Source organism: Salvelinus alpinus, chromosome 18 (assembly GCF_045679555.1).
Source record: "Salvelinus alpinus chromosome 18, SLU_Salpinus.1, whole genome shotgun sequence".
In the NCBI taxonomy this organism is placed as follows: Eukaryota; Metazoa; Chordata; class Actinopteri; order Salmoniformes; family Salmonidae; genus Salvelinus; species Salvelinus alpinus.
The window spans coordinates 14094004-14115971 of NC_092103.1; the positions used below are offsets into that span (position 1 = coordinate 14094004).

Consider the following 21968-nt stretch of genomic DNA (forward strand, 5'->3'; position numbering starts at 1 on the left):
AAGAGGGATATAAAAAGAGATGCCAGTTCCAAGGACCCCTAAAGCTTACATCAACCAACTCGGGTTGCTATGGCAGCCTGCACCTGGCAGAGAGAAATAGAGACAAAGAGAGACATTAGACAACACTACAGGTGCTTCATTTACCTCTCTGTGCCTTGTCGTCAGCCCTCAGGTAAACACGCCACATGACGACGACACAATGTTGATTTTGATTTTGAATCCAAATAGGCTCACTATTCAAATCCCACCGCTAGCTATTTACCGTAGTGGTAAATACATATTTACATGATTTCAATTTCTCTTACACTGTGTACGGTAGAGAGGATGAGGAGCAGTGTGAAGTCACAGAGTCTGTTGCTGTAACAGTCCCCACCGGCCCACTCAACACCAACCATGAATATTCATGTGTGTACCTGTTAAGTAAACTGCTATATAATGATGCCATCTGTTCCTTATGACACACCGTGCTGCACAGCTATAGTTAGGGCTGGAGCTCTGAGCAACAGGACTCTTCCCACGGTTTATGTGTAGAGTTGTCAAGTAAACACGTAACTCAACACAGTTTAGTAGAGTTTAAGCAGGAGAGAGCTGAAACCAGCCGTGTAACCCCACAAAAAATGTAACCGAAAGCTAAAAATAAATGTTACCCGAAGCATCTTATCAGTTTTTTCCTATGTTTCATATCATGTTGAACAGCAGCTGATAGAACTAACACTGTAAAAGTGTGAAAGAATGTGTTACTTCCTGTACAATCTACACAGGACCTTCTAATCAGCATGTTTGCATGGGCGAGAGTTTTGGCTTGACATCACCAGGCAGTAAATTGGTTAATAGACCAATAACAAAGAGAGTTCCAAACCTCTCTGCAAATAACAGCACATTTTCAATTTTCCCCTCCCCACTCAGACCACTCCCAGACAGACCAGCAAAAGTCTTGCTTGAGAAAGTGTTTTTCTAAAAAGCCTTTTTTTATCAATGGAAATCCATTAAGGTCATTGTTACGAATGAAATGATTTTATATTGATATAAAAAACGTCTGCATTAGGCCTTTAACAGGAAAATACTGACCGGTCCTGATGATGTGTTGGTCTGACTGCACCTCTCCTTACACCATAGTCTTACCACTGACATCACCGTTGTCCTCTCCTGTCCCCAGCTGACATTCTGACGGCACCCCCTGACCTGACCTCTGCGGCAGCCATGTACCGCGGTCCGGTCTACGCCCTCCACGACGTGGACAACAAGATCCCCATGACCAACTCCCCCCTCCTGGACCCCCTGCCCAACCTGAAGATCAAGGTCTACAACTCCTCTGGTCTGGTCACCCCCTCCGAGGACCTGTCTGACTTCTCCTCTAAGCTGTCCCCCAAGCTGCCCCACTGCCTGCTGGATGGGGACACCATGGGGAGAAGGACCCAAACCCAGACTTTGCTCCGTACCGGTACCAGGGACCCCTCCTGTACCGCCCTGGGCTCCTTCAACTCTCTAGGGGGGCACCTCATCGTCCCCAACTCAGGTATGGGTCTTTATGGGTCTGTCTAAGGAGGAGGAAGTGTGGTACAGTCTCAAAGTGGGTTGGTGTATAGTATTTTTTATGTGTGTTTGAATAAAGTGATGAAAACAATGGTTTTCTTAATATAGCACAGTCAGTGCTACATTAAAAAAGAATATGCATGCCAGCAAAGCCACTACACAACACAACACTAAACAATGCATTCATTGGACTATAACAGTGACAAACGGTGCCCACAAACTGCTAGGGCCTCATCCCAACACCTTACCACTGCTACACCAAGATATCAGCGGAGTCTTGTCTGGCAGCGAAACAGTTCATTCAGCCTCATTTACTCCCTTTTTAAAAAACATGGCTGTTATGGCTGACTTGCTTAAACAAATGTGGTTTCTACTGACAATTGAGATGTACAAACTTTGGCATAAGGGGATGACGAGTGATAAGAGGCAATCCGTCATTTCGATTAAGACATTAATGAGCGAGCTGGGATGGATATAGTCAATATAAATATTTGTTCAGCACTTTTGAAATGTACAGGGACAGAATTCAGAACACTGGCCGTTATTACAGTATTCTCCTTGTACACTAAGTCAGAACCGAGGGATGAATAAAGGGGGCATGTAAGCAGACAATGAAAGCTCTTTCAATATTCGATAATGACATTTCTCTAAAACAGGCTATACAATCAAATCAAACAAATTTTTATTGGTCACATGCACATGGTTAGCAGATGTTAATGCGAGTGTAGCGAAATGCTTGTGCTTCTAGTTCCAGCAGTGCAGTAATATCTAACAAGTGATCTAACAATTCCCCATCAACTACCTAATACACACAAATCTAAAGGGGTGAATGAGAATATGTACATATAAGTATTTCGATGAGCGAGCGGCATTGACAAGGTGCAGTAGATGGTATAAAATACAGTATATACATGTGATATGAGTAATGTAAGATGTAAACATTATTAAAGTGGCATTATTTAAAGTGGCATTATTTAAAGTGACTAGTGATCCATCTATTAATAGGCTACATGTGCACCACCAAGTCAGAACAGTAGGCTAAATTATTAGGGGAAAAGGGACACAACATACACTTAGTATTACTTTCTTAACTACAATATATTAGCATATTACATCATTTATACAGCAGCATACAATACATTCTTGGACTCGACTTGTTGTGCTGTGCTCACTTGAACAGGAAGGTGGCGCGGCGGTCCTTCTTTGGCAAATTTTTGTCATCAAAGTCTGGCATTCTTGCGATTTATGGCGCTTTCAAGGCAACTGGGAAGTCGGAAAAAAATAAGGTTGAATCATGACATCAGTGATCTTCAGGTCGGAGCTCTAGAAAGAGGCCCAAGTTCCCGATTTGGAATTCCGAGTTGGACGACCGTTCAAAATGTATTTTCCCAGTCGGAGCTCATTTTTTCCCGAGTTCCCAGTTGTCTTGAACTCTGAGATTTCCCAGTTCCGAGTTTCCAGTTGTTTTGAAAGTGGCAGAAATCATGCTGGATTGACAGCATGGCCAATATTGAATGTTTATCCTTTTAAACTTGGAAAAGAGACCATTAAACCCAGACATGGGACCACACATCCACTCCACTGAATGGCAGGGTAGTGATTTCTTTGCAATGCTTGCAGTTAGCCACTGATTCATTCCAAACCGCTCATAGTTGAATTTGCGATTCCCAACTTGTTGTGTAATGTTTATGTCCAATGGCCGATGAGCACCGATACATTTTATCTATAATTTTATCTTCATATGACAGGGATGGAAAAGGATTTGCCAGTAGATCGTTGACTTGATTCATGAGGATGACTGCTAGCTAAGATTGTGATGTTGAAGTACGATGTTGACATGATCAGTCCAATCAAAGTTGCTGTAAGATATAACGTGATTTGACGTCATTTTATGTGCTATTTCATAGTTTTGATGCCTTCACTATTATTCTACAATGTAGAAAATAGTAAAAATAAAGAAAAACCCTTGAATCAGTAGGTGTGTCTTAACTGCCCCACCTGCATGACGGGTCACCACTGAGCACAGTACAGGGTCATATATTTAGCCAGATGGAATTGTGACGGCAGACTTTCTCTAAGCTCTCAGAAGTCAATTGTTGTCAAACAGTGGGATTAAGTCAAACTAAGGAATCCTTTTCAACATGAATACAATTAACTTTAAACTGAATAACTATTCCGGTAAGGCTGTTAAGTGATTTATAAGAAAACGTCCCTGCAGATCCAACTGGCCCTAGCCATAAGCAATTAACAGACCACTTTGGACTTTGTCTAGACTAGATTGGAGATTTGGTGCTTTCATACACTCACAATGACATTGATTTGAGGTGCTTTATCAGTTCTCCCCCTGGTACAGTTCTAGAGCAGCCCTTAGTTAGTAGCTGACAAGGTCTCCTCGTGGTGACTGTTATTAGGAGCTGCCTCCTTAAAGTGACTTAGCACAGTGTAATAACAGGAGTAAGAGCCTCTGTGGAGGCTGGACTGACACAGAGATCATTCTCACATCATCCCCCCATTCCATGCCTTCCTTCCATCCCCCTTCCCACGCTACGCTCCATCCAAGGGAGCTCTAGCTTTCCATTATTTCATTATGAACAGGAGATGATGCTGTGATCCTGACACCGCTTCCCCTCTTATTCACCAGGGATCACCCTTATCCTCTACACATGGCCTGCAATGGGGACTAACGCCATATTGAAGCATGACTCCCTGGAGAGAGAGAGGGAGGGGGGAGCGAGAGGAGAAGGGGAGGGGGGAGCGAGAGGAGAGGGGGAGGGAGGGGGGAGCGAGAGGAGAGGAGAAGGGGAGGGAGAGAGAGAAAGAAGGGAAGGGGAGGGAGAAGGGGTAGGGTAGGGAGAGAGGGAAAGAAGGGAAGGGGAGGGGAGAAGGGGTAAGGTAGGGAGAGAGGGAAAGAAGGGAAGGGAAGGGGAGGGAGAAGGGGTAGGGTAGGGAGAGAGAGAGATAGAAGCGAAGGGGAGGGAGAAGGGGTAGGGTAGGGAGAGAGGGAAAGAAGGGAAGGGGAGGGAGAAGGGGTAGGGTAGGGAGAGAGAGAGATAGAAGCGAAGGGGAGAGAGAAGGGGTAGGGTAGGGAGAGAGGGAAAGAAGGGAAGGGAAGGGAAGGGGAGGGAGAAGGGGGTGGGTAGGGAGAGAGAGAGATAGAAGCGAAGGGGAGAGAGAAGGGGTAGGGTAGGGAGAGAGGGAAAGAAGGGAAGGGAAGGGGAGGGAGAAGGGGTAGGGTAGGGAGAGAGAGAGATAGAAGCGAAGGGGAGAGAGAAGGGGTAGGGTAGGGAGAGAGAGAGATAGAAGCGAAGGGGAGAGAGAAGGGGTAGGATAGGGAGAGAGGGAAAGAAGGGAAGGGAAGGGGAGGGAGAAGGGGTAGGGTAGGGAGAGAGAGAGATAGAAGCGAAGGGGAGAGAGAAGGGGTAGGGTAGGGAGAGAGAGAAAGAAGGGAAGGGGAGGGAGAGAGGGAAAGAAGGGAAGGGAAGGGGAGGGAGAAGGGGTAGGGTAGGGAGAGAGAGAAAGAAGGGAAGGGGAGGGAGAGAGGGAAAGAAGGGAAGGGAAGGGGAGGGAGAAGGGGTAGGGTAGGGTAGGGAGAGAGAGAAAGAGAGATTTGACTCTGAAAGAGTGCTCAAAGCTCTCGGCGCTCAATCAGAGCATGGGTTCCACACAGTGCGTGACAGGGTTGTAAGAGTAGCTGGGTGCCTGGCTGCTCAGAGCACAGAGCACAAGGTTGGTACAGTTCTGCTCTGTTTAGGCCTGTAATACTGCTTACATGATCTGTGGTGTTCCCACGTCGCACACATGTGGTTTGTTTTTAATGCACCACAGATGCAATGATGACAGCTGGGAAAAACAGGCGGAAACATTAAAGGATAACAACTTCTAGGGTTTCTGGAGTTGTTCCTCTGGAAAACCATCTATGGCTGATGTTCCTGTTTAGCCACCTCATCATGTTACACAGGCAGAAAGACGAACACATCTGTCATAGGATATGTTTTCATTCCTGGGTAATTAAATACTGTGTGGCAGTAGGAGAGTTGGGCATACTGTATTTAGCATTTCAACTAATATCCTTTTTTTCTCTTTGAAGCATTTCTCTAAGTGAATGCAGGAGTGCTCTCTCTCTCTCTCTCTCTCTCTCTCTCTCTCTCTCTCTCTCTCTCTCTCTCTCTCTCTCTCTCTCTCTCTCTCTCTCTCTCTCTCTCTCTCTCTCTCTCTCTCTCTCTCTCTCTCTCTCTCTCTCTCTCTCTCTCTCTCTCTCTCTCTCTCTCTCTCTCTCTCTCTCTCTCTCTCTCTCTCTCTCTCTCTCTCTCTCTCTCTCGCTCTCTGTTACTTCTCATACAGTAGCCTATCCGCCTGATACAGTATCTGTGTAGTGCTGTGTGATTTCCCTGCTAGATGCTGACTGCCACCCTTTGAAAGGTTCACTACAAGGACATGGGAATCAATGCGATATCTGACAAACCCTGGAGACAGAGAGAGGGGGGAAATCTCCCTGAAAAACAGAGCAAGCAGGACATCAAATCAGACACAGATGGAGAGAATTTAAATCACTGCCTCATAGCCATACAGTTCAGCATTGGGATGAGACTAGAAAACTCATTGATGTTGTCTTATTCTGCCATATAATGGGTTCAGTGTGTGGCAGTATTTACACTACAGTAAGAGACAGTGGGAAGGGGCAGTGATATGGCTGTTGGTGGTTTGGCCTCATGATGTCTCTCCCAATGTTTCTCTCTGTCTGTCTGCTTGGGGCCCCAGGGCTGGGCAGGGGATAAACACTGAACACAGAATGACAGAGCATGACAGGGAGATGTCTAGAGGGCAGTGCTGGGCTGGTTAGACCACTGTGTGTGTGTGTGTGTGTGTGTGTGTGTGTGTGTGTGTGTGTGTGTGTGTGTGTGTGTGTGTGTGTGTGTGTGTGTGTGTGTGTGTGTGTGTGTGTGTGTGTGTGTGTGTGTGTGTGTGTGTGTGTGTGTGTGTGTGTGTGTGTGTGTGTGTGTGACTGGAGTGTGTGTGTGACCACGGAGCGTGTGACTACGGAGCGTGTGACTACACTGTCTGTGACTACAGTGTGTGTGTGACCGTGGTGTGTGTTGTCTCCACAGGGGTGAGTCTGCTAGTTCCAGCGGGAGCCGTCCCTCAGGGTAGAGTCTATGAGATGTACGTGACCGTCCACAGGAAGGACAGCATGAGGTAACTGCAATCTCTTCTATTCCCTCTGGCTGTGCTGTTTACACCAGACACACATCTCCTACACACACTACCCGTACTGTCACAACACTAACCTGTGTGTGTGTGTGTGCGCGTGTTTGCGTGCGTTCCCTCAGGCCCCCAGTCGATGACTGCCAGACAGTGCTAAGCCCAGTGGTGAGCTGTGGCCCCCCAGGGGCTCTCCTGACACGCCCAGTCATCATCACCATGCACCACTGTGCTGAGGCCGACTGTGGATCAGCCGAGGATTGGCTGATTCAGCTCAAGACCCAATCACAGCAGGCCCAGTGGGAGGTGAGTGGCATGATATGTTCTCTGACATGCAAATGGGTACCTGACGAAGTGTGTGGAGGTGGAAGATGGTACTGGAAAAACGACTAAGGTCAATGTCATGAGGTAGGATGACAGTGGGAATAAAGAGAGTAGAGAATGGGATAAACAAATGTATCTGCACACACAGTACAAGCTCAATTAGAGACAGAGGATTGTGTAAGAACAGTTATAGGGAATAGCATGCTGGCATTTGCCCCCCCAGGCTCTCTGTCTTTTCCGCTCTTGTGTGAGTGTGTCCCATCATTAAAAGCGGTGATGATAATGAGTTGTGTTGCCGTGGGCATCTCTGTGAACATAGCCCCATTCCTAGCCTCACAGCCCTTTGTTTTTAACACACACACACACACACACAATGGTTTAATTAGCAGTAGCAGGAGGAGGCGGATGCAGCCTACGCAAACGCCTCCGCACCAGAAACACTTCCTTAAAGCTGGTTAGCCAGCCAGGTTGCACAAGATTTACTTCGAAATCCGACGTCGGTCCAGGTACAAAGGACGTCAAGGAGATGCCATCAAAACTCACCACTAGGGGTAACGGTGAGCGCTATTACCATCAAGTAGACTTGGCTTTTTGCTCGGGTGTTGTGGACGGGTGTGGCAGAGGGGCATACGCTGTGAGCTATGACTCTGGGGGTTGCATGTACAATCCCAGTGATAGGCACTCATTTCATTGTTTTTTTTAAAAACCTATCCCAAACCTTTAACTCGTAACTAACCATTCGAAATGAATGCCTAAACTTAACAAGCCACGAGGCGCCGGCGACAGCAGCGGAGCAACCCGGGGTGGTTGGAGCAAATTCAAAATTCTACGTTTGGAGAAACGTGGACAAACGTCGGAATGTAAAGTCAAATTTGTCAAAGCGTGACATCTTGTTGGGTTAGCGCTGTACCCCCTTATGCTGCAGCAAATGTAGGCCAACCTGTCACAAGAAAAAAAGTTACCATGATGAGATGATAGGTCCGTGTGCATTGTGAATTGCACTCTATACCGAGATGGGCTATCTCTCCCGACCCTGAGCATTGATGCAGAGGCCGTTGAGAAGCCAGATTTAGATATCGCATATAATTTAACAGTTCCATTTCACGCCATGCTGTTCATATAAATACATTATTAGAATTTACCGGTTTTCTCACAGTTATTTATCCTGGGAAAAGGGAGTGTTTTTTGGCGGTAAATCCCGGTAAATCTCGGTAACCAGGTCCCCGCCATTCAACCCTAATAAACACACAAACTCACACTTTCTCAGTTCAATAATACACTCTCCCCACAACACTCCCACACACTCATTCTTTCCCTGGCAGTTGAGACGTGCTGCAGTTGTCGGGGGCCTTCTTTCTCCTTAGCTTCGGTGCAGAATTTCTCTTTTACTCTTATATGTGAAATGTAATACAATAGTTTGATAGTTTTTATGCAAAATAAATAACCTATCATTTATTCTTTATAATTTGTCTGGAAAGTATCTAGTTGTAATTTTGTCAGATAGACTGGGCCAATGTAGTATTGCCATGTGAAGGGAAGTATTTGAGTGGCGGTGTAAAACATTGAAATGGTTCCATTTCAGCTAGCTGTCAGAACAGAGCCTCTGGGGCCTGGTCATCACTGGCCTGTCAACTGACACACGTCCATCCCCTCATACACAGGCCCTATTATTCTTCAGCTGCTTAGCAACAGCCTCTGACCTGCTGTCATCCCATCAGAGCTGATAGATCCCTACTCTACTACTCAAGGTCTGTGGGTGTCTTTCAGAGTTTCACCAAGATGTAGTCCTACAGGAAGCACTGGGGTGTTGACTAGTTAAGGGTTGTGTAGACGTGTGTTGGAAAGAGAACACCACCCACTGGGAACTCACCGGTCGAATCAACGTTGTTTCCACATCATTTCAATGACATTACATTGAACCTACGTGGAATAGACGTGGAATAGATTTCTGTTCCCAGTGGATGGTTCCCTGTATTATTTCCTAGATCCTTACGTTCCTATATAAGTCTTAACAAAACAGTGGGCTTTCTAGTAGTTAAAGGTTGTGTAGAACACTACTACTGGGATAATCTCGATTCCTGTATTATTTCCTCGATTCCTGCACTTCGAAAAAAAAGGGTTCTAAAGGGTTCTTCGGCTGTCCCTTTAAGTGAACCCTTTTTGGTTCCAGGTAGAACTAGAGCTGTTGCGGTGACCATAATACCACCACACCGGCAGTCACGAGTCATGACCGCAGTAAAATTCTACGTGACTATTAAGTCACGGTAATTCCCTCTTGTGCATTCTGGACATGTGTTAGTAGTACCCAACTGGTACTCAGGGCTCTATTGTCCCTCTAACCACTCTGACATCAATGCAAATGCAATCGAAAATCCCATCAAACACTTATCATCAAAACAGTATATGCTTTTAAAACTCACCTCGATGCGGTTGATCAATTTGAAGAGAGAAGTTCAACAACAGGTTGAAAGTGAGTGGAACACATGGTCGTTGTGGATGTTGTTTCAAAGCCTAACACAACGAAATGGACAGCGCTTTCTAATTCAAAACACCCATATGCATATTAGATCTTATGCATATGCATAGGATTATATGAGCCCAAGCTCCCCCCAAAAACTGAATTAAAGTAATGATTGTGCTGTTATGCAATACATAGCCTACTGCATATTACACATGGCAGAAAAACATGAGAAAACACTTATTCAAGTTATCTTTGGTACATAATTGGTCTAGCCTAAATTAAACAAATATTGAGTTAGCTTACTACTACTTTGTATTGGATACCGTAGCAATAGGGCATTTTTTGTATTTTTATCATTAATAAGCTGACACATTACCTTCAGCTATTGAATATCTCACCACCGTGAATTTCCATCTATTCCCCTCTCTCCTTCATTCCTTTATCCAGCGTGCAGACAGGGGGGCCGTCAACAGTTTAATGAAATATGTTTCATTGTGAAAACATATTACTATCGATTTCCCCGAACAGATTTCACTTGGTTTCCCAAATGAAGCACTGGGTAGCTGCAGGAACAGGGTTGGAGGTCTGCATACAGAGTTTTGGCTCAACTGTCACCACGAAATAACCGGAGTAGCCTACCCGACATGAAACTAACCAGTGGCCTCATATGGATTACATGTCTTTTTTCTCTTGCCCCTATTCCTGCTCATTTGATAATGGGCCATTCTAAATTGAAACAAATGTTACATATTAAATTGAGAATATTCTGATGGGTGAAAATACAGTATGATCACTTGATGAGACATCGTGTGCAGCCTGAGGCAAGGAACAGAGCACAAACTTTTTTGCAACTTCCTCAAACCATCAATAGCCTATGGTCGCATAATGCAGCTCATATACACTGTATATACAAAAGTATGTGGACACCCCTTCAAATGAGTGGATTCGGCTATTTCAGCCACATCCGTTGCTGACAGGAGTATAAAATGTAACACATAGCCAGGCAATCTCCGTGGACAAACATTGTCAGTTGAATTGCCTCACTGAAGAGCTTAGTGACTTTCAACGTGGTACTGTCATAGGATTCCACCATTCCAAGTCAGTTCGTCAAATTTCTGCCCTGCTAGAGCTTCCCCGGTCAACTGTAAGTGCTGTTATTATGAAGTGGAAACATCTAGGAGCAACAATGGCTCAGCCATGAAGTGGTAGGCCACACAAGCTTACAAAATGGGTCTGCTGAGTGCTGTAGCGCGTAACACGTAAAAATCGTCTGTCTTTGGTTGCAACACTCTTTACCGAGTTCCAAACTGCCTCTGGATGCAACGTCAGCACAAGAACTGTTCGTCGGGAGCTTCATGAAATGGGTTTCCATGGCCGAGCAGCCTCACACAAGCCTAAGATCACCATGCGCATTGCTCGCTGCCATTGGACTCTGGAGCAGTGGAAACGCGCTTTCTGGAGTGATAAATCACGCTTTACCATCTGGCAGTCCGAAGGACGAATCTGGGTTTGGCGGATGCCAGGAGAACTCTACCTGCCAGAATGCATAGTTCCAACTGTACATTTTGGTGGAGGAGGAATAATGGTCTGGGGCTGTTTTTCATGGTTTGGGCTAGTCCCCTTAGTTCCAGTGAAGGAAAATGTTAATACTACAGCATACAATGGCATTCTAGACAATTATGTGCTTCCAACTTTGTGGCAATAGTTTGGGGAAGGACATTTTCCTATTTCAGCATGACAATGGCCCTGTGCACAAAGTGAGGTCCATACAGAATTGGTTTGTTGAGATCGGTGTGGAAGAACTTGACTGGCCTGCACAGAGCCCTGACCTCAACCCCATCGAACACCTTTGGGAGGAATTGGCATGCCGACTGCGAGCCAGGCATCAGTGCCAGGCATTGGGCGATGCTAGGCAGCCAGGCATCGCCCAACATCAGTGCCCGACCTCACTAATGCTCTGGCTGACTGGAAGCAAGTCCCCACAGCAATGTTCCAACATCTAGTGGAAAGCCTTCCTAGAAGAGTGGAGGCTGTTATAGCAACAAAGGGGGGACCAACCATCTTAATGCCCATGATTTTTGAATGAGATGTTCGACGAGCAGGTGTCCACATACTTATGGTCATGCAATGTATCTTTTGATTTCTAAGGCATTCTATGGTTTGTAGGCTACCATTCACAACTAAAGTTGCCAATAACTCTAAATCTACGACATAGGACCTGTTTCCAATTATCACTTTTACACACAACATAGCCACGCTCGCGCCGAATGGGAAAAATTTCCTTTCTATTCTATTCAGCTAAATTCAATTACATGTTTCTTACTATAAAATCCTATAAAAAAATGGCATATCTTGTCTGCTAAATGGTGCATAGCCAGATAACGTACAGTAGGCCAACTCATATTTTGTTATTCTGAAATACATTTTCTTCATATCATAATGTTTCTTTAGACATGCCTAAAATAAATTAGGATTTATTGTGATATTCTTATATTATATAAGAATATTATATATTCTTAATTTTTAAAAATGTATTTATTTCTTTTTACCCGCTTTTTCTACACAATTGTTAGTAGTAACATATAGTCGTGTCTCATCGCTACAACTCCCGTACGAGCTCGGGAGAGGCGAAGGTCGAGAGCCATGCGTCTTCCGAAACACAACCCAACCAAGCCGCACTGCTTCTTAACACAGCGCGCATCCAACCCGGAAGCCAGCCGCACCAATATGTCAGAGGAAACACCGTACACCTAGCGACCTGGTCAGCGTGCACTGCGCCCGGCCCGCCACAGGAGTCGCTAGTGCCCGATAAGACAAGTATCCCTGCCGGCCAAACCCTCCCTAACCTGGACGACGCTAGGCCAATTGTGCGTCGCCCCATGGACCTCCCGGTCGCGCCCGACTGCGACAGAGCCTGGGCTCGAACCCAGAGTCTCCAGGGCCACATTGTAAATGTAGAAGTTCCAAAAGCGCGTATCAGCGGCTTGTATGTGACTTGTATGTGGCTTGTATGTGGCTTGTATATGGCCTGGAGGCCGGGTAAACATGCTAAACATGTTTATCTTATTTAGCAGTCAATTATGGTGAGACCGGCAGTCTTTTGCATGACAATAACGGGCTGACAAAATGTCGAGACCGCCACAGCCCTAGGTAGAACCCTTTTGGGTTCCATGTAGAACCCTCTGTGGAAAGGGTTCTGCATTGAACACAGAAGGGTTCTTCTACCTGGAACCAAAAGTGTTCTACCTGAAACCAAAAAGGGTTCTTCAAAGGGTTCTCCTATGGGAACAGCCAAAGAACCCTTTCAGGTTCTAGATAGCAACTTTTTTTCTAAGAGTGTAGAATTCTAGATACAGCAGTGGGTTTTAGACTAGTTCAGAGTTGTGTAAAAGTTTGTTGGAAGGAGAAACTACATTCCTGTATATTTTGACTGCCTAACCCATCTGCAGTCAGTGTGGGAGCGACTCAGAGGAAGATGAGGGTTTGATGTGGTAACGAGAGACTGGTTTGAGGCAGTAGAGCCTTTTTTCAGCTGTTTGTTCTACTGCATCACCAACACGCATGTCCTGTCGGTCTCAACACATTCATCACCATGTTACAGAGCCGTCACTGCCCATATCAACGTAGTGATGCCATATTGCATCAGCACAGTGAAATCTGATGATTATCAACTGACAATCTGAAGCCTACAGATTGTTCTAGAAGCTTTAATCGATGGGTCTTGGACTCTCTTTTCCAGCTCCGCAAAAAAATAACAAAAATAAACCATGGATAATAGACATGAGAATCTCCATGATGTTGATGTTACTACTGTAGGAGGTATGAACATTTGATGAGGAAGTCATCTGTAATATACATACAGTGTTTAATGTGGGCTACGTAGCGTGTGACTATGACGGATTGCCTCTGGGCAGCCAATAAACCAAGATTGCGACGTGAAAGCGTTTAAACAGAGAAATAACTATTGATTACATCTCAGCCTGTCAGCCACGTGGATGGTAATATCCGTAGGTGATGCCTGGCTGCTTTATATCAGCTTCTCTTCCCGCTGAGCTGAGGCCAACCACACACATACTGGAGGACTGGCGATATATTGCTTTTGCTGTGACATACGCTGTCAGAAGGGTAGCTCTCCCTTCTATTCTCACCATAGAGAGAGGCAGTCAGACAGTCATAGGGACAGAGATTCAGCGTCTGGCTCTTATATTACCGTCGTACAATGTGAATAATCAGACGTCTTCGTGATGTGTGCAGCACTGTGTGTGTGTGTGTGTGTGTGTGTGTGTGTGTGTGTGTGTGTGTGTGTGTGTGTGTGTGTGTGTGTGTGTGTGTGTGTGTGTGTGTGTGTGTGTGTGTGTGTGTGTGTGTGTGTGTGTGTGTGTGTGTGTGTGTGTGTTGCGTGCGTGCGTGCGTGCGTGCGTGCGTGCGTGCGTGCGTGCGTGCGTGCGTGCGTGCGTGCGTGCGTGCGTGCGCACATAGCAGAGTGTAATGAGTAACATGTGTAAGTCAGTAAGTCTCTCCTCACAAAGAGTCTTTCAGCACGTGTGTGTGAGGCCTTAGCCCAGTTTTCCACTGTATTGTAATCATCCCCCTAGTGAGGAACACTCATACTGTCCCCCAGGATCAGTTAAAAAGCCTAATGACCAGCTATAATACTGCTGTTAAATGCCCCGGCTCCAAATAGAAAAACTCTCTTACACACACACAGTCACACACACACTATGATGGTGTCATTCCTCTTCTCTCTGTCTGTCTCACATAATGGGTTGAATGGATGCCAGGCTGTGTGCTGCTCATAGGAGCGTCAGGATTACAGAGCTCAGCATGCCTCTTGACCCAGTTAGACCCAGACACCAATAATGAAACAGGAATATGCTCTCACATGATCCAGCGTTGTCACTGGGGGGACTAGGAGAGGGCCATTATGCTATAACCTCATACATGGTGGTCTATTGTTAGACATTAAACATGTGGATGTATGTAGGGACTAGGCAGGCACATGTATACATTTACATGGATACTGTAACCACACACACTCTCACACTCACCCTCCCACTCCCTCTCTTTCTCTCTCTCTCTAGGAGGTAGTGGTGGTAGGAGAGGAGAACTTCACCACTCCCTGTTACATCCAGATGGATGAGGAGGCGTGTCACATCCTGACAGAGACCCTAGGGACCTACTGCCTGGTGGGCCAGTCCTGCAGCGCGGCCACCACCAAGCGGCTCAAGTTGGCCATCTTCGGCCCCGTCACTTGCCCTGCTCTGGAGTACCACATTAGAGTATACTGCCTGGACGACACACAGGACTCACTCAAAGTAAGAACAATTGTGTGTGTGTGTGTGGGGGGGGGCTATCTGCATGCGTGTGCGTTGTGGTGGGGGAAGGGCTTGTATGTGTGGCGGGGGGAGGGCGTGTGTGTGTGCGTGTGCGTGCGTGTGCGTGTATAGGAGTAGCCAGCAGATGTGTTATAAGGGGAGATGAGCACATGCATTTGAATATAATCTCCATCATCAAGCTGCTCCCAGAGAAATGATGCCGTGCCCTCACAAATATGTCCTCCCCCCATCACAACACATTAGAATACCTCTATCCGCCTACACTGAAGAAAGATAAGGTGTCATTATTACTTTTGGGAGGAGAATAGGACCTGGGTATTTAGTTTGGGATGCAGGGTAATGAGAATTGGGAATGATCATGTTGAATGTAGAAGTGAATGTCAAAGGTTGTGAATGTTTCTAGATGGATTATATCCCATAATTTTCTGCTTCAAACAGCGTGGATAGAGTGGTTGTCTCATGTCTTAACCCTGTGTGTCTCTGTGTTATTATAGGAGGTCCTACAGATGGAGAAGCAGATGGGAGGGAAACTGCTGGACGAACCAAAGACCCTGAACTTCAAGGACAGCACCCACAACCTGCGACTGTCCATCCACGATGTCCCACACACACTGTGGAAGAGCAAGCTACTAGCCAAGTACCAGGTACACACAGCAAACACGGAATGTAAAGACACACAAGCACCCTTGGTGCCAGTATTAACCCCCCCCACCCCCTCTCTCCCCAGGAGTTGTCGTTCCAGCAGGTGTGGTCTGGGTCCCAGAGGAACCTCCACTGTACCTTCACCCTGGAGAGGTTCTGTCCCAGCACCGTAGACCTGGTCTGTAAACTGTGTGTCCGACAGGTGGAGGGTGAAGGACAGATCTTCCAGCTGGACACCACCCTCTCAGAGGTAAGGAGATATTAGAGTGTCCAGATAGAGTACATACGTATAGTGTACTAATAAACATTTACATGCTGAATCATGCATACATGCTCAGACAGATCAGACTAACTTGATTTAGTCGGACTTACTGCTAACTTGAATTGAGGCTGCTGTTATATCGTACATCCCTGTCTTTTTCCATGTCTTTGTCCCTCCTGGGTATTGAGTTTAGCCTTCTGTCAGTGAACTAATTTACTCAGACAGTGAGCCTTGAGCCTGCTGCACAGACAGCCCTCTCGTTGAGAGCTTGTCTGTTATGAGTTACAAGCATTACTGGTTTTATATTTCATAGCTCCATACAGAGCACAGCTCTAAGGGAATAATCACAAAGAGAATGGTGGAGTAGGAGAATATTGGAGCAGAGATGGGACAGGGAACATTGGATAGTGTGCTTTGTGTAACTTGCCCTGGCCCTGGCCTTAGTACTGTAGACACTCGTCTCTGTCTGTCTGGGGATTTCTATCTGACGAGAGGCTAGCAGCTGGCTAGACAGTTTTATGAAGGCACCAATTCAAATGAGAACTAGATTTGGAACCCTAACTCTAACAATCAGCTCCCAAAGAATCATTTCAGTCAATTCAAATAGTTGAACCCTGTACTGACATCAGTCTCTCTCTTGCATCTGCAGGACACCCAGAGCATCGACACGTCTCTGCTGGACCCGGCCAGTAACATCACAACCCTGGTGGGGCCCAATGCCTTCCGCATCCCCCTCTCCATCAGACAGAAGCTCTGTGGCAGCCTGGACGCACCACAGACCAGAGGCAACGACTGGAGGATGCTGGCACACAAACTGAACCTGGACAGGTAGTGATGGGACTGGATGATCTGTGTGTGCGTGTGTGCGTGTGGGTGCGTGCGTGTGGTACTGTCCAGTGTTACTGAAGCTTGGGCATCTCTTTTCTTCTCTCTCCCCCCCCCCCCCTCTCTCTCTCTCTCTCTCTCTCTCTCTCTCTCTCTCTCTCTCTCTCTCTCACTCTCTCTCTCTCTGTGTCTGTGTCTGTGTCTGTGTCTGTGTCTCTGTCTCTGTCTCTCTCTCTCTCTCTCTCTCTCTCTCTCTCTCTCTCTCTCTCTCTCTCTCTCTTTCTCTTTCTCTCGCTCTCTCTCTCTCTTTCTCTCGCTCTCTCCCCCTCCCCCCATCAGGTATCTGAACTACTTTGCCACTAAGTCCAGTCCTACCGGGGTGATTTTAGACCTGTGGGAGGCACAACACTTCCCCGACGGGAACCTTAGCCGCCTAGCTGCCGTGCTGGAGGAGATGGGTCGCCATGAGAACCTCATGCCCATGGCAACGGACCACTGACACCTGTCCGTCAAAGAACAGGAAATTCCAGGGAGGAGTGAGAGATGAATCAGGGAGAGAAGGAGAGAGAGTAAGAGCGGCAATCTGTTAGCTGACATGCAGGACAGGCAGAGGCCGACATTTTTTAAATCAGGGAACACACAGACATAGTGACACACACACACGCACATACTTATCATAGCCATGCTCCACTTACAGTATATTGGAAGTAACACTTTGACAAAGGAAAGAGAAAGTTAGTCAGCTCTGTTTGTTCTCTCCCTGGTACAGTTTCCTTTACCGTGATACAGTTTCCTAGGAAACGCTTGATAGTGCTGTCCATATAGTGGATGTGGTGACAGACTGGCTCAGAGCATAGGACCATGGGAAGGAAGGGGTGGGGCGGGGCGGGGAAGGCCCTCCCACTCCACCTGTCCCCATGGCTCCCCATGGTAACCCCTGTAAACAACATTAATGTTGAATGACTCGTCAATATTTCTGATGAAAGAACTTGTTTCAGTGACTATATAGGTCTGTATTTAATAACACATCCATTTATACACAAATATCTCTCCTTTTGTATTTTATGCAGCCTGATATTGAGTTTTCCAGTGTGTTCTTTTCCCCTGCTTTCGTTGCACAGTTCTTTGTTTTCATTGTGCCATAGTGCTACCTAGTGGATTCTCTTAGTAATGACACCTACTGTACAGTCACTGATACAAAGACAATAGCGCAACCTGTACATAAACAAAACATTGAAAACTGTAACCTTTTACAGTGTAAGACTGTCATTATTAATATTAGCTGTTATCATTCATGTTGTGTATTATTACATTGTTTTACAATAATTTTTTGTTACGTTTTATTCTGCAATTATTTACAATTTGCATATTTAGTTTGAAATGATTATATTTGGGTTTATATTGCGCTAGCAAGGGTTTGCTTGTTAGGCCATGAAACCCATGATGCTGATACAAGGAACTGTCTGAGAGGTCAATGAGAGGTCAGTCAGTCAAGTCATCTCTCACTCACAGCATGCCAGTCAGCAAAGTCAGAGAGGAAGCGAGAGGGTCCACTCCTGTCAAAATCTGTCCACACGGGAATACAGCGGTAAGCACACCGCCTAAATTCCCGCCTTTGGGACAACGACTCCCATTGTTAGGGTGGAGACATGAGCATCTCGCCATTATATACAGATCTCTGGCATAGTGGAACATCGCAATCTGCTCTCATCGTGTATGGTCCACTGATGATGACCTTGTCCAAATGAGACAGAACCAGGGTAGAGGAAGAGATGGGAGTCTGTCTTCCAAGGTGGAAGATGTGTCGTTTGTTGATAGACAGACGGTATATTCTGTTAGGACTGATGCAGCCTGATACGATTGCCTTTTACCAAATAATTGATATTGATGTAAAATTCCACGCTAATGTTCTCTTTCATGAAGTCTGAATACTTGTAATCTGATTGTTTCACATGAGCAGATTACTAAAATGACAACATACACTGAGTATAACAAACATTAGGAACACCTTCCTAATATTGAGTTACACCCCCTTTTTGCCCTCAGTACAGCCTCAATTCGTCGGGGCATGGACTCTACAAGGTGTCGAAAGCGTTCCACAGGGATGCTGGCCCAATTGACTGGATGTCCTTTGGGTGGTGGACCATTCTTGGTACACACGGGAAACGGTTTAGCATGAAAAACCCAGCAGCGTTGCAGTTCTTGACACAAAACGGTACGCCTAGCTCCTACTACCATACCCTGTTCAAAGGCACTTACATATTTTGTCTTGCCCATTCACCCTCTGAATGGCACAAATACACAATATATGTCCCAGTTGTCTCAAGGCTTAAAAATCCTTCTTTCACATGTCTCCTCCCTTTCATCTACACTGATTGAAGTGGATTTACACCCTTCAGAGCCTGGTTCCTCTCTAGGTTTCTTCCTAGGTTCCGGCCTTTCTAGGGAGTTTTTCCTAGCCACCGTGCTTCTACATCTGCAATGCTTGCTGTTTGGAGTTTTAGGCTGGGTTTCTGTATAGCACTTTGTGACATCGGCTGATGTAAAAAGGGCTTTATAAATACATTTGATTGATTGATTTAACAAGTGACATCAATAAGGGATCATAGCTTTCACCTGGATGCACCTGGTCAGTCTCTGTCTTGGAAAGAGCAGGTTCTTAATGTTTTGTATACTCAGTGTACCCCTAACAGTTACTGTTGACTTTCAGTGGGGGGAATGGAAATAGGTGAAATCATGTGAACTTTGACAGATTATCGAATTATTTATCTTGCAAATGGGAAAGCATTAAGTATAAGGATTTTATGATAGCATATTTGTATTATATGATAGCATATTTGTATGTGTATAATAATTGAAGATAACTGTCGACCCAACATTCCTTGAAAAGAAGCAACGCTGACAATAGTCGTTTGATTAGTTTTGGTTCCCCAAAAAATATTGACAGTTGTGTGAGCATTTTCCTAAAGCCGTCTATGCAAACTTTGCATCCTTTATTAAAAAAATGTACGTACTGAAAAGTTGCATTCCATCGTTCTCCTGAGGCTTCATGGGTAATATTGTATGTATAGTGAGAATGTGGCCAATTCTGTTCTGGCATTCATCATGTTACTTGCAAATGCTTGCATTTCCTCTGTTAAGTTCCTGTACAAAGTGTAAGAAAGAATTTTTAAAACTAATAATAAATTATATTTATATGCAACACTGAATGCAGAATCCGACTCTTCTTGTCCACTTCCTGGTGGCTTTCTCCGTTCCATCTGCATTCCTGAAGCATTACAGATTGTGTGATAGAAATGGGAAGGTCATTTCCGATTGAGAGGACATGCAGCGGTTACCATGAATGCAGTCTCCACTAACGCGGGAACATTGCCTTTGGATTTCAATTAGGCTGTAACTCTGAACTTCGATACGGATTGAATAGAGCCCTAACACTAGCTACCACAACCTTAACCCTAGCTTCATGTCCCATAACCCACATGTTGGTTTATCTTACTTGAATCTATTTATCCTGCTTTTCTCTTTGGATTCATAAGGTGTAGGATTTCCTATAGGATTCCTGTAGGATTTTTCTGCAGTTTTCCTGTGTATGTGTGTGTTCGTGCGTGAGAGAGAGAAATTCAAATAATCTAAAAGAGAGACGATATGGAGCCTGACAGCATTTTATTAGGGAATGTTCCCCTGGTCCACACACTCTCTTATACACATATATACAGATTAAATAAGGCACACGCCATAGTGGACACTCAGCGAGTTATTCTGTACACAAGTCAAAGGCAAACAACCTAAACATATTTAACATTATTATTAAGTCCATCATTATCAATACATTGCAACATTGTTATTTACAATTAAATTCTGTGAGGGGGAGAAAACGAGAATATTATAGTAGCAAGACAACCATGAGTGAGTCCATCTTATTAGCATGACTCAGCTAGCCTGATTAGGGCAATTCCACGTGAAGTAACTCAAGAGTTTTCACTTTAAAATGTATGTCAAACAAGAAACACACAGTTACCAAATTTAGCATCTGCACTGTTCTTCAAGTTAATGTGTTTTTGTTACATTTTAAGTGGAAGTTGTTAAAATGTGTCCTTTTGTTGTATGGTTTGTTTAACTTTGCAATCATCGGTTTTTGTTTGACATGCATTTGAAAGTAAAAAAATCTGATTCTCAGCATCGCTCTGTTACCATGGAATTGCCCAGTAACATCACTCCCATGCTTTTTAATTAACCATCAGCTTCATCAGAATCATAACATACCGATGATCCTTTTCTCCTATCGTTAGTCCTTGATAAAGAGACATTTCAGGGGATTAAGAATGACTCCTTTGGATAGCCAAATGGCCCCAAGTCAATATTGAAGCAATGTGTTTTCCTGTACGAATAGAACCAAATACCTGGGTTTCTAGGGCAGTGATGCTGCAAGAATTACTGAGTGATCGACATCCCTTCCAACAGTATGCAGAGATTTCTTTACCGTTGCAAAACTTTGGGTTTGAAGATAAACAAATAGGGCCAGTTGCTACAGCACAATGGGGAAAAAAACTAAGTCTTTATTTGAACTAGCCATCATAACCCTAGATAACAATGTCGTAAACATGGCATTAAGCTTCATGAACATTCTGACATTGTTATGACGGGTTTTGAAGGGGTTACTGTGGCTCGTTGAATTAAAATGTTACCGCGAAAACAAAACAATACTGTTATATGGCTTTAGATGGGCAGAGCAGGAACTCCTCTTTCTCGTCCCTCTCTTGGCCACGTGGGACGGAGTGACTCCTCCTCTCCTGCAGAGGGCACTGTCTGTCCTTGTGTTTTCCCCTCACTCACACAGCCACTCCGCTTTCACAGAAAGCAATGCCAGACCAGACCAGACCGGCTCAGACCAGACTGGCCCAGAACAGAAACTGCCCACTGGGACTCTCTCTGTCTTGGCAGTGGCACGGGCAAGAAGAGAGCAGACCCTGAACCTGGGAAAACCCACTCTTTCCCTCTCACTCGCTCTTTCCCTCTCTCTCTCATTCTTTCTCTCTTTCAATCTCTCTATCTCCTGCCTTGCCCTCCTCCCGTGGGCCTGGCAGAGTGGCCCTAGGCCAAGGACATGTCTCTAGGGGATGTGTGTCTCTAGGTGGCGGCAGGAGGAGCAGCAGCGTGTCACAGTTTGATGTCCTGAGACTCAGACATCTTGGCCAGGGTCTTCTTCACTCTCAGAGCAGTGAGGCGAGATGCAGGGTTGTGGGCCCAGCACTCCGTCATCAGCTTCCCCATCTGTCTGAGACACTGAACACACATACCAAGGTCAGAAATGAACATACACTCATCAAACACAGTAGCATGTGTATGAGTATACTGAGGTCAAGCATATAACAGAATCACAAAGATT

The 21968-nt window shown here is 45.4% G+C and overlaps 2 protein-coding genes across 5 annotated transcripts in view; one reads left to right on the forward strand and one right to left on the reverse strand.

Moving 5' to 3' along the window:
• Positions 1–19791, forward strand: part of LOC139543840 (netrin receptor UNC5C-like) — a 191202-nt gene extending 171411 nt beyond the window's left edge. For all 3 annotated transcript variants that reach the window (XM_071350310.1, XM_071350311.1, XM_071350312.1), the window contains 8 exons: positions 1157–1516; positions 6639–6726; positions 6861–7038; positions 14599–14832; positions 15348–15497; positions 15581–15745; positions 16407–16585; positions 16922–19791. In XM_071350310.1, the coding sequence (XP_071206411.1) occupies positions 1157–1516; positions 6639–6726; positions 6861–7038; positions 14599–14832; positions 15348–15497; positions 15581–15745; positions 16407–16585; positions 16922–17081 (1514 nt within the window). In that variant the 3' untranslated portion in view covers positions 17082–19791. The remainder of the gene's footprint in view (positions 1–1156; positions 1517–6638; positions 6727–6860; positions 7039–14598; positions 14833–15347; positions 15498–15580; positions 15746–16406; positions 16586–16921) is intronic.
• Positions 19792–20228: 437 nt separating this feature from the next.
• LOC139543841 (bone morphogenetic protein receptor type-1B-like) overlaps positions 20229–21968 on the reverse strand; it is a 114030-nt gene continuing 112290 nt past the window's right edge. The window contains exon 14 of one of the 2 annotated variants that reach the window (XM_071350313.1): positions 20229–21865. In XM_071350313.1, the coding sequence (XP_071206414.1) occupies positions 21740–21865 (126 nt within the window). In that variant the 3' untranslated portion in view covers positions 20229–21739. The remainder of the gene's footprint in view (positions 21866–21968) is intronic. The other variant, XM_071350314.1, reaches the window with a different exon arrangement.